Source organism: Agrilus planipennis, unplaced genomic scaffold (genome assembly GCF_000699045.2).
Source record: "Agrilus planipennis isolate EAB-ADULT unplaced genomic scaffold, Apla_2.0 scaffold171, whole genome shotgun sequence".
Lineage (NCBI taxonomy): Eukaryota > Metazoa > Arthropoda > Insecta > Coleoptera > Buprestidae > Agrilus > Agrilus planipennis.
Genome location: NW_020438994.1, coordinates 340,720 through 353,321, shown reverse-complemented (window position 1 = coordinate 353,321; position 12,602 = coordinate 340,720). Strand labels below are relative to the sequence as shown.

Below are 12,602 nucleotides of genomic sequence, written 5' to 3'. Positions count from 1 at the left end.
AACTATCGAAATAAGAATAAAATGTAGTATATATCTTTAAATAATAATACATTTATAATAATACACTTGCAAGGTGTTTCTTTAATAAAGTTTTTCAATCATAGTTGTTACATTGAAAATAATACAGGACGTCAAGTGAATTCTTTATTTCTTATGAAAATGACCACAAAAATTCCAAGTGACTAGATTATATCCCTACATTCAAATGGAGTAGCTAACAAAAGCAAAAATGAGACATTATATGATATTCTGCAACAAAAAATTGTTTAGGGCAAGCTGTTTAACTTTCCTGTTTTTTCAGTGTGAAACGTTGTGGTGGCGAATTAAATAATTTGTGTTTTCAATTTCTAATCTGTCATTTTGAACATAGGCATTTACCATAGATGCATTGGCATTGATGTATTAATATATTTGAAAAATCATTTTCGCTCGTGTCTCCTGGTTTTCGTTCCCTATATCTGCCATGAAAAACTAAACTTTCATTGGAGTTCTCTAAATATACTTATAGCAATATTTTCTATACATTTACATTTATCGACAAATATTTCGGTTAATTAATTAATGAATCTGCGTATACTTGGTTAAAAATGTCTCATAACTTAATTTTCTGAAACTTCCTTTCATCTATGAGTTTCTATATTCAAATTATTATTGCATGTGCTGAAGGTTTGTAAATGCATTAAACGTGGAAAATAGTTCTTTATCGACTTTGTATTCCGAATAAATTTCGAATATATTATTCAATAATATTTTAAAAACAAAGCTTTAACCAACAAAAGATGATTTAAAAATTAATTTAATTTACTTACGATGCAATAATTTCGATAGAATGTAGGGATAATATATCATTCTCAATATTTGTATGCTAATTTTAGTTCAGTTAAAAGGCTTACTATATTTGCTCTTTTCTTTATTTTCAGATAGTAACGGAATATGCAAGAATTACAACTCTCCTACTACTCTTCTGTACATCTATCAAATCTAGTCATTCACAGAGAGCTTACGATAAGGGCGACTGGATTCCACTCATTTCTTCTTGTCCGACATGCCAATCAAAAGAATTAACAGAAAGTCGCAAAATAGTGAAAAAAGAAGCCACTGGACGAGTTCTAAACATAGGGCAAGATGGCCACCCAAATCACCTTGTTAATAACGATAAATTCGTACCATTTAGCGGAGATCAAAACTTTCGATTAGAAGAAGCTGATTCATACGAAGATTTTCGTAATTACTATAATTTCAACACACCAGGCCAGAGGCATCAAGAAAGTTTGCAAAATACTGATAGTTATGTACAAGAAACAAGTAAACGTCAGCATTTGCTGGCGCAAAAAGTGTTGGAACCATTATTTTTAAACCAAGAGTTACAGCCTCCAAAGTCTACTTCTGTGGATAGTCAAGAGCAGAGAAACAACCTGCACACATCAAATTCTAAAGAACAAAGTTATCATAATTCACCACGATTTATTCAATATTCAAATAATCAGTTGCAATCATCAAATGCAGGCGACAACATTCCTCCTGTTAGATTTAATTTACTTCAGTCAAATATCCAATCTACACAGCATTCTTCAGAAACCCCTAAATTAGAAAATATTCCAAAATTTTCGGGAGGAATTGACAATGACGACATTAAAAGTAATGATAATCAGCGTGATCAATATTCATCTGAGCGCCACAATTATAGTAGCCCTCCATTCACAAATTCGCCTACTTTTTCAGAAGCGAGTGCCTTGGTCGATAAAAAAATCGATGGAAATAGATCTCCGGGGACTTTCCAGTTTAACCCCCAATCTCCATTAAATGAAAATACGGAATTAAGTAATATCCCCAATCCATTATCTTCATTAGCTAAAGTATCCGATATTCGGCCACAGGGAGAGAGCGTTGCATTTCAATTACAAAATAGATTTTCAGAAAGTCCTGGTATTCCTTTATTAAAGTCGTTTTCGAACTCAGATGTGAATCCTAATTTTTCGCCTCCACAAATACGAAACATGATACAGGACGTCAATGCTGGGTTACAACCTGAACTCCCCCAAGTTGATAAGGCAACACCATCACTATATCAGCAAGAAATAACAGCTAGAATACACACAAGCAAAGGTAATGCACCTGTTGAGATAACAACCCCCATAAGTCAGCCTAATAGGGAAAGCGTGGAATTACTTTACGTTCCAGTTCAATACTTAAACAAGCATCAAGAACAGCCAAAACACTTTTCTACTTCTGAATATAAACCACGTTCATCATTTCCACAAAATCGACAATCAGGCATTTTAAACGAACCAAATAATCATTTTCAAAAAACTTCAGCAGAGCCATTTAAACAGGCCCAACAAATGGAAGGAATTGAAAATGATTTTGCTAGTCAAGCATTAGGAGCGCTTAAACTTCAACAACAGCTTCATTCTGGAGAAATACCAATTACATCCCCACCTGTTAACAACCTCATTTCTTCGACTACGAAATCAGTGAAAAAGAAGAAATCACACCAACCTCCTTTAGCAGTTTACATGGAAAATGATGGAAATGTTAAAGTAACTGACGTTTTGAACTTGCTAAAAAGTTCGAGAACTATTACAGTACAGGATACAGTTGGCCCAGACACGCCCCCAGTTTTTGTAGGGCCATATGACTTAGATACTCCAGAGGGGTATGCAAAATTTGACCTACCGTATTTATCATCCCTTGATGCTAATCAAATTGAAACTAAAGCAGATGAGTTTCCATTCTTTGTTGCTCCAATCAATTATAGGGCACCCGAAGGTTATTCAAAGATTCCACTTCCATCTCCACATGTTGGAAGCATTGTTCTCTCTGAAAAGAAGAAAGGCACCTCTTCAAAAGCATCGCAAAATGCGTTCGCAGGTGTTCCTAGTAGAGATGTATTGGAACATAAACAACATTACAGAGATACTCTAGACCAGCCTAACTATCAATCTAAGTTATTACCATCAAGTATAGAAACGCCATTATCAATAAGACAGACTACGGATCATAATGACTATAATCAGCTTAATAATCATTTCTTACACCCGAACCAACGCATCCCTAGTCCGCAATCAAAATTTGAAGAGGAATACAATAGAATTAATAACATTTACAGAACTACGCCTAAACCTGAGATAAGTCAATTTGTTATTACAACTTCTACCTCATCTCCTCCTAGAGAGCAACAGCAATACGTTTTCAACCCACAGACTGGGTTTATAGAGCAAATTCCACAAACTCAATCATTTACAGATCAGCAGCGTCCAGTGCAGGGGAATAATTTTTTGGCAGGATCAAGGGGTGAATTGGTACATTCATTTCCATCCAGAGAAAATCCTCCAATGGGGGATATACCTGAACACAGACAAGCTTCCACTAAATCTCAAGAAAATATTCCCTCTAGATCTCGACTATCGGAAACCCCAAAATATAATGTAGAAATTTCAACAACGTCAAGACCATTAAGAGGAAGGTTTCGTGAAACTAACGATCAAACTTCTACAAAACCAACTAGAGGTAGGGGTTCTTCTCATTATTCATCTTCATCTTATGATCAAGGAGACAAACACGATTTAGAAAGGCCGAAAACGGTCCATAGAAATAGAGGAAATAGTGCAGGCAGAAATGGAGCTTCAACTGCTAAAATCAAAGAAGAGCCAAACCAACAATGGCAGAAGCATATTGAAGAATCAAGTCGATCTACTCCAACTATCCTTGGTTCAAGATCAACACCGGCTAGTGGTTCAATGTACAACGACGGAGGTCAAACTCATACAAATAACTTAAGTTCTTCGGATAAAACTTCATCAAACACCTATAATTCTGTGAATATCCCACAAGTTCCATATTATGATGAAATAAGTGATATTCAACCATTTAATCAACAAGTGCCTACTTCTCTGTCATTAAAAGAGAGAGAAGAAGCTAAAAAACAGAGAACTCAGTCTGTTAGTAGTCTTGAACAAAATTTAGGAATTCCAATAACATCCAATGGCGCATCAGGAATTCTTTCCCAGAGTACAGCCGATGACAGTTATAGTGATCCTTTACTAAAAAGTACGGAAGAGCCAGTATTTGAATTTACAACGAGATCACAACCAGCTAGAAGTAGACCATCAACGTTTGAAAGTTATGAACTAGATAGTACACATAGTGACGAATCCAGAGATTTTGATGACTTCTTTTTAACTTCTTCCGAACATGAAGAGGAACCGAAGAATTTTAGACTTCCGTCCCAAATACACTCTGTTAATCCTGCGCTCCCAGGGCTTATTAATAACTTACAAGACCAATCAATTCGATCTATTCTCAATCCAGCGCTGATTGTACCGACAACACAACAATCTATTGACGAAATAACTTCCTCTCAGCGATTAAAATTGCCGCATACTGAAACCACCATTAATAATCAAAATTCATTCGCAAAGCCTCCACTAAGTTATCAGAATCCTCAAACTCCTCGCGTAACAGAAAATTATGAAATTAATGCACAACAACAAAAACATACAGCTATAATTGATACCAGGAGAAATCCTATTCAATTAGAATCCCTTAAACCGGAAATCGACCGACCTTCAGCACTACCTACTAATGAACAACAAAACTTTAATAGTCTGCAACCAAGTGAGAGTTTTTCAATGGCTCCACAAAGTTTGTCTTCGCCAACTTTGCAATCTATAGATTCATCAACTCACTTGCCAACGATCGAAACAACTACCCTTGCAAAACGAGGAAGAGGCAGATTCCGTTCAAGAGGTCCGTCGGTATCTACAACAACAACTGCACCTATAAGAAGAAATTTACACAGAACTCGAAGGCCGTTAAAAGTTGAATCAAGAAGTGAGAATTTAGATCATCATCAAACTGCTAGTTCTACTTACTCACCTGTAAAATTACTTGATCGCGCACCTAATAATGCCAGACATCACACAATTAATAATTTCGGTGGACTCGGTCAAAACCATAAACCCCAAGAGAAATCCGAATATTATCAGAAAGTTCATGTAATTCCAGAATACGAACTTATGCCAAACAGCTCTTCAAATCACTTAGAACGCCAAGGAGCACGTATTAATAATTTTTATAAACAACCTACACTAAAAGAATATGTTTCTGGTACTACAATCTCTGCACCTAATAGTTTTATGTCATCCAACGGAGCAATGTCAACATTGCCTCTGTACCAGGAAAACTTCAAAGCTGATTTACCTCTAAATCAACCTATTATGTTTAATAGAGATTTGCTAATACAGGACATGTCGCACCTAACTGCGCCCTCTGCAAATGCAGCTGAAGAGACACAGAGTCACTCGTCCAATGTGCAATTCGTCCATCCTGATGATTACAGTAATGGCACCCTTATTAACTTCATTCCAAGGAGTAATTCACAGGATTATGAAAAGTCCGAAGGCGATCACATAAAAGCTGAAAAAGTTAACCTAGAAAATAATTCTCAGTATTTAAATTACAATACGGCTCCTTCAGCAGAAGCGGCGATATCGGAAACTACTGAAGCGACCACGGGACGAAATCCTGAACGAGGAAGAGTTCGTGGAAGAGCAGGTACTAAACACGTGTTATCTACAGTACCCATAACCGAACGTTCTAAAGCTACGACATTAGAAAAACCGAAGGAAGAAAATGAAGAATTTTATGGATTCTTCAGATCTCCAAATTTCAAGCCAGTTACATCTCCACCAACAACTTCTACAAGTCACGCGAATACATTGTCTATAACAGGAGGTGATTTTACAGGCATACCACAATCACATTTCGATAGTTCTCAAGGTAGAGACAACAGTGACTCATACTCTTCTACTCCACAAAGTTCAGAGACTGTTAGACCCAGATATTCGTCTGTCATAAGAAACCCGACCGGTCCTAATAAGGAATTGGAGAGCGCAGTTACAACCAAACAACCTGAATCAACACAAAGATCCCGGAAACGTGGTAGAACAAGAAAACCGTATGTTAATGCGTCAAGTAACACAAGGATAAATCAACAAACCGAAACCACTTACACTAGAAGATATACTACAACAGAACGACCGACAATCCGAACTACACAAAGATTGAGGACAAGAGGGCGTGCTCACTTTCAATCACCACAATCATTGAAAGGAAAGAGAGAAGACGACTTAGAAACAGCTAATTATCCTGCATCATTTTTAGCATCTCAAGGTATAGGTATGAAACAGTCTGCATCCGAATCAATTGCCCAAACTGAAAACCCAAATTTCCGAATAACAGTTGAATCTGGATTTGATGCAGACGGAGATCTTGCCGAGTATGATCAACTTACGAATCCATCATACATAAGTGCTAGTATAGTAATGCCCGATGGAAGTAAACATCTAATAAATCAGATAGATAATGAAGGCTTGAAAAAAAAGTCGATGGGACTACTAGACAATTTTTCAACTACAATCGAGCCTCGTGTTGTTGACCGTACTGATGAAAAAATTCAAAATAATGCAGATTCTACCAACAGTAATGAATCGAATGAAGGATCGGTTGGTATGAAAAAACGCGGATTTTGGAAATTGGTGAAACAAAAGTCTTCTTCTGATCCTCTTGAGGCGGCAGAATCTCAACATGTGGGCTCATTTTCTGCAAACAGCTTCAACGTAGCGGAAGGGAAACCCCCCAAAAAAGATCAAGGAATGGGTACTGATATTGAGAATATTCCGCAGTTAACAAAAGAAGTTGAAAAAGTTGTAGATTTATTATATCAAAACGTTAACGATTCTCTGCATGACGTATCTCAAGTAACAAATGAACATAACTTAAATGCGAATTCTGACATTGTTCCTGAATTTGATAATACTGTTCCAGAAAATTCTAAAGTAACTTTAAGAACATTGACAACCACAGAAGGTGAAAGCCAAAATTATGGAAAAAGTAGAATTATCGATAACGCTAGTATAGAAAAAAAATATGAACCAAGTACTGAAATCCCACCAAGGACAACAAATTCCTTTGAAAAGTCAATGAGGACACTTCAATCCACTGAAATTTCCCATGAAACGGAGATATGCTACAGAGGAAAGTGTATCAGGACTTCAAACCCAACTTTGTGATTTAATTAAGAATTGGAATATTTGCAGTGATCAGTAATCTAGATGTTAGGTTAAACTTAACATATTGTGCAGCGGTAACTATTATGTATCATTATACTTTGCACTTTTTTGTACATAATGTAATTTATTGTGATGAAAATAAATTTTTTTTTATCTATAAGTACCTTCAATGAAGTGAAGCAATAATTGTAAAATATACTCAATGCGCAATAATAATAATTTCTGATAATAATTAACATTCTAAATTTATTGTTAAATGAAACAGCACATTTCTAGTTGTAACAGTTTTATATGCACATATCTGAGAATATTATATTTTGTTTCCAATTGTGTCCTCTTATCACTTGTCTATTCTGTCACCATAGCTAAAACAAGATAAAATTCCAATCACTGAACAAGGTAGACAAATTTCGAGAAATTAATGGTGGCTTCTCTACCTCTATTTTTGAAAAAAATTTATTGGTGTTTTTAAAACATTTTTTGTTTTCCATTATAAAGCACTATTGAAAATTTCGAGTTTGGACTACATGTCCATATCTTGGCTGTTTTCGTAATTAAATGCTAACCCATCGAATGCAACACCATATTTTATATATATTTGAAGAGATGAACAAATTATCTTTTTAACTAACGCATAGTCAACTATGATATATTTAAAATAGTACAAGTTTATTTCGTAACTCGAAAGGGAATTATTCTTTTTTAAATCTTCCGAATCCAGTGTGTTCTATGCAAAAAAGTGCATGAACAACGTAAAAAATTTTTTTTCTAATATTATCGACATTTAGTCAAAACTCGAAAATTTCAAGTCTGGTTTATAACTAGAAAACAAAGAACAATAGCGAGTTTTTAAAAATACCAATAAATTTGTCTCAAAAAAAGAGGTAAGGAAAGCTCCATTACACCCTGTATACATGGAGTGCTAATACCTATCTTATAGCATTGTAGTACAAGTTCAGAGGAAAATCGGATATTTATTATAAATATTTAACTTAAAATATCATTTTAATCGAAAGTAACTCCTTTATTAAATCTCAATAACATCCTAATTTCCTCTTTCAATACCAATAAATTAATTATTTTTTTATTTTAAGTTAAACGCTTAAATTTCGTACAGTAATAATAATAATACTTTTTGGAAGAAAACACGCCACTTTCGCCGACCGAGATTTTAAATAGTTACCTATCAAACAATAGTGCAGTAAGGGTTGCAATAGATACTCCATTTATACAGAAAATGACGTTTATAATTATTAATATTTATACCACATGTTCCTAGTGTCATTTGGAACATAAAATATAATAACACTTCTGACTTTTGAAACAGAAAAAGTATTAAAGAATTACAATACATTGACGCCGGCTTGACGATTTACAAATAGTTGTAGTGCAGATGATGAGTATCTAATAAAAATAAAACTAATACCTAACATACAAAAATTCAGGGTCAGTAGGCCGCAATCACTTGTCCGTTCTCCGTTTGGTGTTAGTAATAAGATGGCTCAGTTAATCTTTAGTAGAGGAGAGTTAAGGTGTTATGGATGTTTTATTAAAAGTGACGAAGTTGTTATAAAAATACGTGCCGAAATTACAGAATTTACATTGAAATTATTCACTTATAAACTGTTTGACGAAATTGAATTTAAAATTAATAAATGTCGTATTCTTCTACATTAACCAATGCGTACGCTATTATTACTTTTTTTACTATTACCAATCCAAATGTAATATATATAATAATATATAATTTGGTCATTTCTGTCGTCATTGCCATTAATGTCTTTATTTATTCCACTTTTGCTTATATATATGTATATAAATATGGAAAAAGAACAAGAATAAATGAAGCAAGAAAACAGAAATAAAGAACGTACAAGATGGAATAAACATGAAAATAAAAGCATAGAGAAATAATATTAGAGATGAAATGTAAAAGAAGTTAGCAGGAAGAAGGAAGGTAGAAGAAAGGAAAATCAGTATGACAAAGAACATAGAAGGAAGGGAAATCAATATAGAAAAAAAGACAGAAGAAAGTCCAGATCGAAAAAAAGACAGAATAAATGAGAGAACAAGTGAGAGAAGAAATTGAAAAGAAAACACTACTCACCACTGCAAGGCCTGGCGATTGCTGTGCAAAACTAACAAAAATTAAACTACCAACTTTTGATTAGAAAATGTCGTGGCCTGTTTACCTTAAGCAGTTTCCAGCAGCGGCAGATGTAAACGAATGGATTGATTCCGAAAAAACAACAGAACTAATAATTTCTTTCCGAGGAGGGACGCAATTTTAGTAAACATTCATCTACTCTCCTATGTCATGCTTCTGAAGACCAGATAGCCATAGATAGTCTTTTTTAATTTAAGTACTTGACCTAGTTTTCTCTTTCCGGAAAACCTTCTGGTATCTGCATATAAATAGTTTTTTAAAAGCACCATTCAAGAAGACAGTTGTTGCATCTAGATGCATTGCATATAAGTTTAGTTGTGCTGACAAAAGCAACCTTAAAGTTGATGCCTCACTAAAGGAGAAAAAGCTTCTTTAAAGTCCACACCTTCAACTAGTGAAGAACCCTTCGCTACTAAACGCGCACGAAAACGAACTTTATTTACACTGTCATACTTACCTACCATCCTAAACTTTTTTCTTTTCCAGATCATTTAAAGCGTCATGTAGAGACAAACTAGCTACATCATCATACGTTTCACTGCCAACACAGATTTGAGAACACATATCATTCCATAATCTTCCTTGTACGTTGAGATCGCGGGCTATTTTTCTCTTTGTCTTTCAGTGTGCTATTTGTATCTTAATAGGCACTAGGAACATATGTCTCATCATTATCTTGAAAATTGTCCGTAAAACTTTCAGTCATCTTTATTAGACACTGTTTCAACTTCTCGTTGTTTGTATCACCAGGCTTATTATTCCCCACTGAATCAACACTCTGACATTCCACTTCAATAAGATGTTCAGATTTTGATTCTATCTCAGTGATAATCACATCTTTACTAGTTGTTACATTCCTTGTTTGTGTGTTGTAGACCGTATACCCTATTATATTATCTGGGTATCCTATGAGAATACATTTGGTTGACTTCTTGCACCACTTTTTTCGTTTTTCTTTAGCCACATGGAGCATTACTGTGCTATCGAAAATTCTAAAATGACTAATTTCCGACTTGGAACCAATCCGCAACTGATACGGAGTTTTATTATTCAATGAAGCTGCCACGATATGATTCTGCAGATATACTGCTGTATTGGTGACCTCACCCCAGAACTCTTTCCCTAAATTTGCATCGAAGATTAAACACTTAGCCTTCTCAACAATTGTACGATTGAATCTTTCGCACAACCCATTCTGTTGTGGGGTGTATGGCTTACTCTTCTGATGAATCACGCCACCACTATTCAGGAAATCTCCAAATTCTTTATGTGTGTGCGTGTGTGTATGTGTGTGTTTGTGTGTTTATGTGTTTGTGTGTCTGCGTGTATGTGTGTTCGTTCTTCTTCTTTCTTCTCTTTTCTATGTGTCAATATCGTGCTCTTCGTTTTATTCTTGCATGAGCTCCTGGGCCCATGACCTGGTGTATCCAACATTCTTGCTCTTTTCCCGTGTGCTCACATTGTTTTAGGACATGTAGTGTTTCCTTCTCTTTCTTACATATTTTGCATAATCTTTCCTTTTCTGATAGCCAATACTTATTAGCTTTCGTTTCTGATCCTAACCTGAATCTTGTTGTCTCTTTCAAATATTCCGGTTTATCGGTTTTGGTGTATTTTTTTGTATTCCTTTGTGTATTTAGATGCATTTAGTTTTCCCTCTAGTTTTTACCTCTTTTGTTCTTTTTCAATTTTCTCTTCTTCTGTCCATATGCCGCTGTTATTCTCCATAAGTTGATTATAGTAATCAGGTGTCCATTTCTTCTCTAGAAAGTAATTCTTCCACTTTTCTGCTATTAGTTCTTTTCCATTTTCACTTTTTATTTTTCCTGTGTTTAATTGTATCTTCTCTTTTACTTTAAAGCATCCTTTAAGTAGATTGCTTCCCTCTTTTCTAATTTTTTCCTCATATTTTATTGCCCTTTTTCAAGTCTTATTTGCCATCTTTTCTTTGCCTGTTTCTAATTTTAGTAGGTAGCTTTGTGTTGTTTGATTAAGCCTGAGAGTTCTTTTGTTCTGTACTCCTTCAATTACTTTGTGCTCTCACCATCCCCATATTTCCGCTCCATACATCAGTAAACTTTCTACCAGTACTTCAAAGAAATACATTTTTTTCCCAACTTTCCTTGAAATTCCTTTGTTATACTCCATACTTTCTCTAAGACTGCAGTTGCTTTTTTTTAAGTTTTCGTTTTTGCTCTTCGTTTCCGTTGTTCTTCTGTATGAAGTAGCCTAGGTAGTTACATGTTTACTTCTTCAATTTCTTTTCCTTCCCATGTAAATATTATCTTTTTCGTTCTTCCACCACCGTTTCTACCTCTCATTATATTCGATTTATCCGTGTTCATCTCTAGGCCTCTTTCTGCGATGTACCTTCCCATTTTTCTAATAATTTCCGTCATCTTCTCTTCATTGTTCGCCATAAATACTATATCATCCGCGTAAGCTACTGTCCATACTTTCTTCTTTCTAATGACTACTCCCATTTGAATTTTTCTCATCTATTTTCAAGATCCGCAAAAGCAAGCTTGAAAAGAGCTGTACTTAAGGGACATCCTTGTCTCACGCCGTTAATCGTGCTAATTTTTTCAGAAATTTCTTCATTGATTCTTATTTTAAATGATGTTGCTTAATATATTTCTTCTATTCCTTTCCTTAACTTCATATTTATTCCATTTTCTTCCATTATACTGCATATTTTCTTTCTGTTTATCCTGTCAAAGGCTGGCTTCATATCAGCAAAGAATAGAAACATTTCTCCTTTTTCTTTATTTCTTCTTCAACCTATTTGTGTATCATCCATAAGATTTTTCTCTTCCTTTTCTGTCTCCAGCCGATTTTTTTGTATCTCCGCGTATATTTAAATTCAGTGTCCGTAAGTGTAATTCCTTAATAATTTTTTACCTCTTTTACATATTGGTGTCACAATGCCCGTCCTCCATTCTTCTGGTAATTTTGCTTTTCCTTTCTATATGTCATTTACTATCCCATGTAGATCCTCTATAACCTCATCTTCTTCGTAAATCCATGCTTCATTTGGCATTTTATCTTCTCCTGCTGCTTTCTTTCTTCTTCTTCCTCTTGTTTTTTCTTTTTCAGTTTTCATATTTCCAATGCATGATTCTTCTACGTTTGTTCCGTTAATTTGAATCTTAAAGTGCTCTACCCATTCCGACATTTTTATTTTTTCACTTATTTCCTCTCTTCTACACTTTCGATTGTTTATTAGTTCCCAGAATTTGTTTCCGGTTTTATCTTTTCTAGCGTCTGACCTTTTTCTTGTTTATTGTCCTTCCTTCTTTGTTTCGATTAATAGTCTGTATTTTTTTTCTCACCATGTAAAAGTCTTGTATGTTACCTTCCCC

At 34.7% G+C, this 12,602-nt stretch overlaps 2 protein-coding genes across 2 annotated transcripts in view; one reads left to right on the top strand and one right to left on the bottom strand.

The window, feature by feature from the left end:
- LOC108739365 overlaps positions 1–7,230 on the top strand; it is a 58,737-nt gene extending 51,507 nt beyond the window's left edge. Inside the window, exon 2 of the mRNA XM_018473245.1 lies at positions 921–7,230. Within this exon, the coding sequence (XP_018328747.1) occupies positions 921–7,073 (6,153 nt within the window). The 3' untranslated portion in view covers positions 7,074–7,230. The remainder of the gene's footprint in view (positions 1–920) is intronic.
- Positions 7,231–7,324: 94 nt separating this feature from the next.
- LOC108739366 overlaps positions 7,325–12,602 on the bottom strand; it is a 31,725-nt gene continuing 26,447 nt past the window's right edge. Inside the window, exon 5 of the mRNA XM_018473246.1 lies at positions 7,325–7,438. Within this exon, the coding sequence (XP_018328748.1) occupies positions 7,422–7,438 (17 nt within the window). The 3' untranslated portion in view covers positions 7,325–7,421. The remainder of the gene's footprint in view (positions 7,439–12,602) is intronic.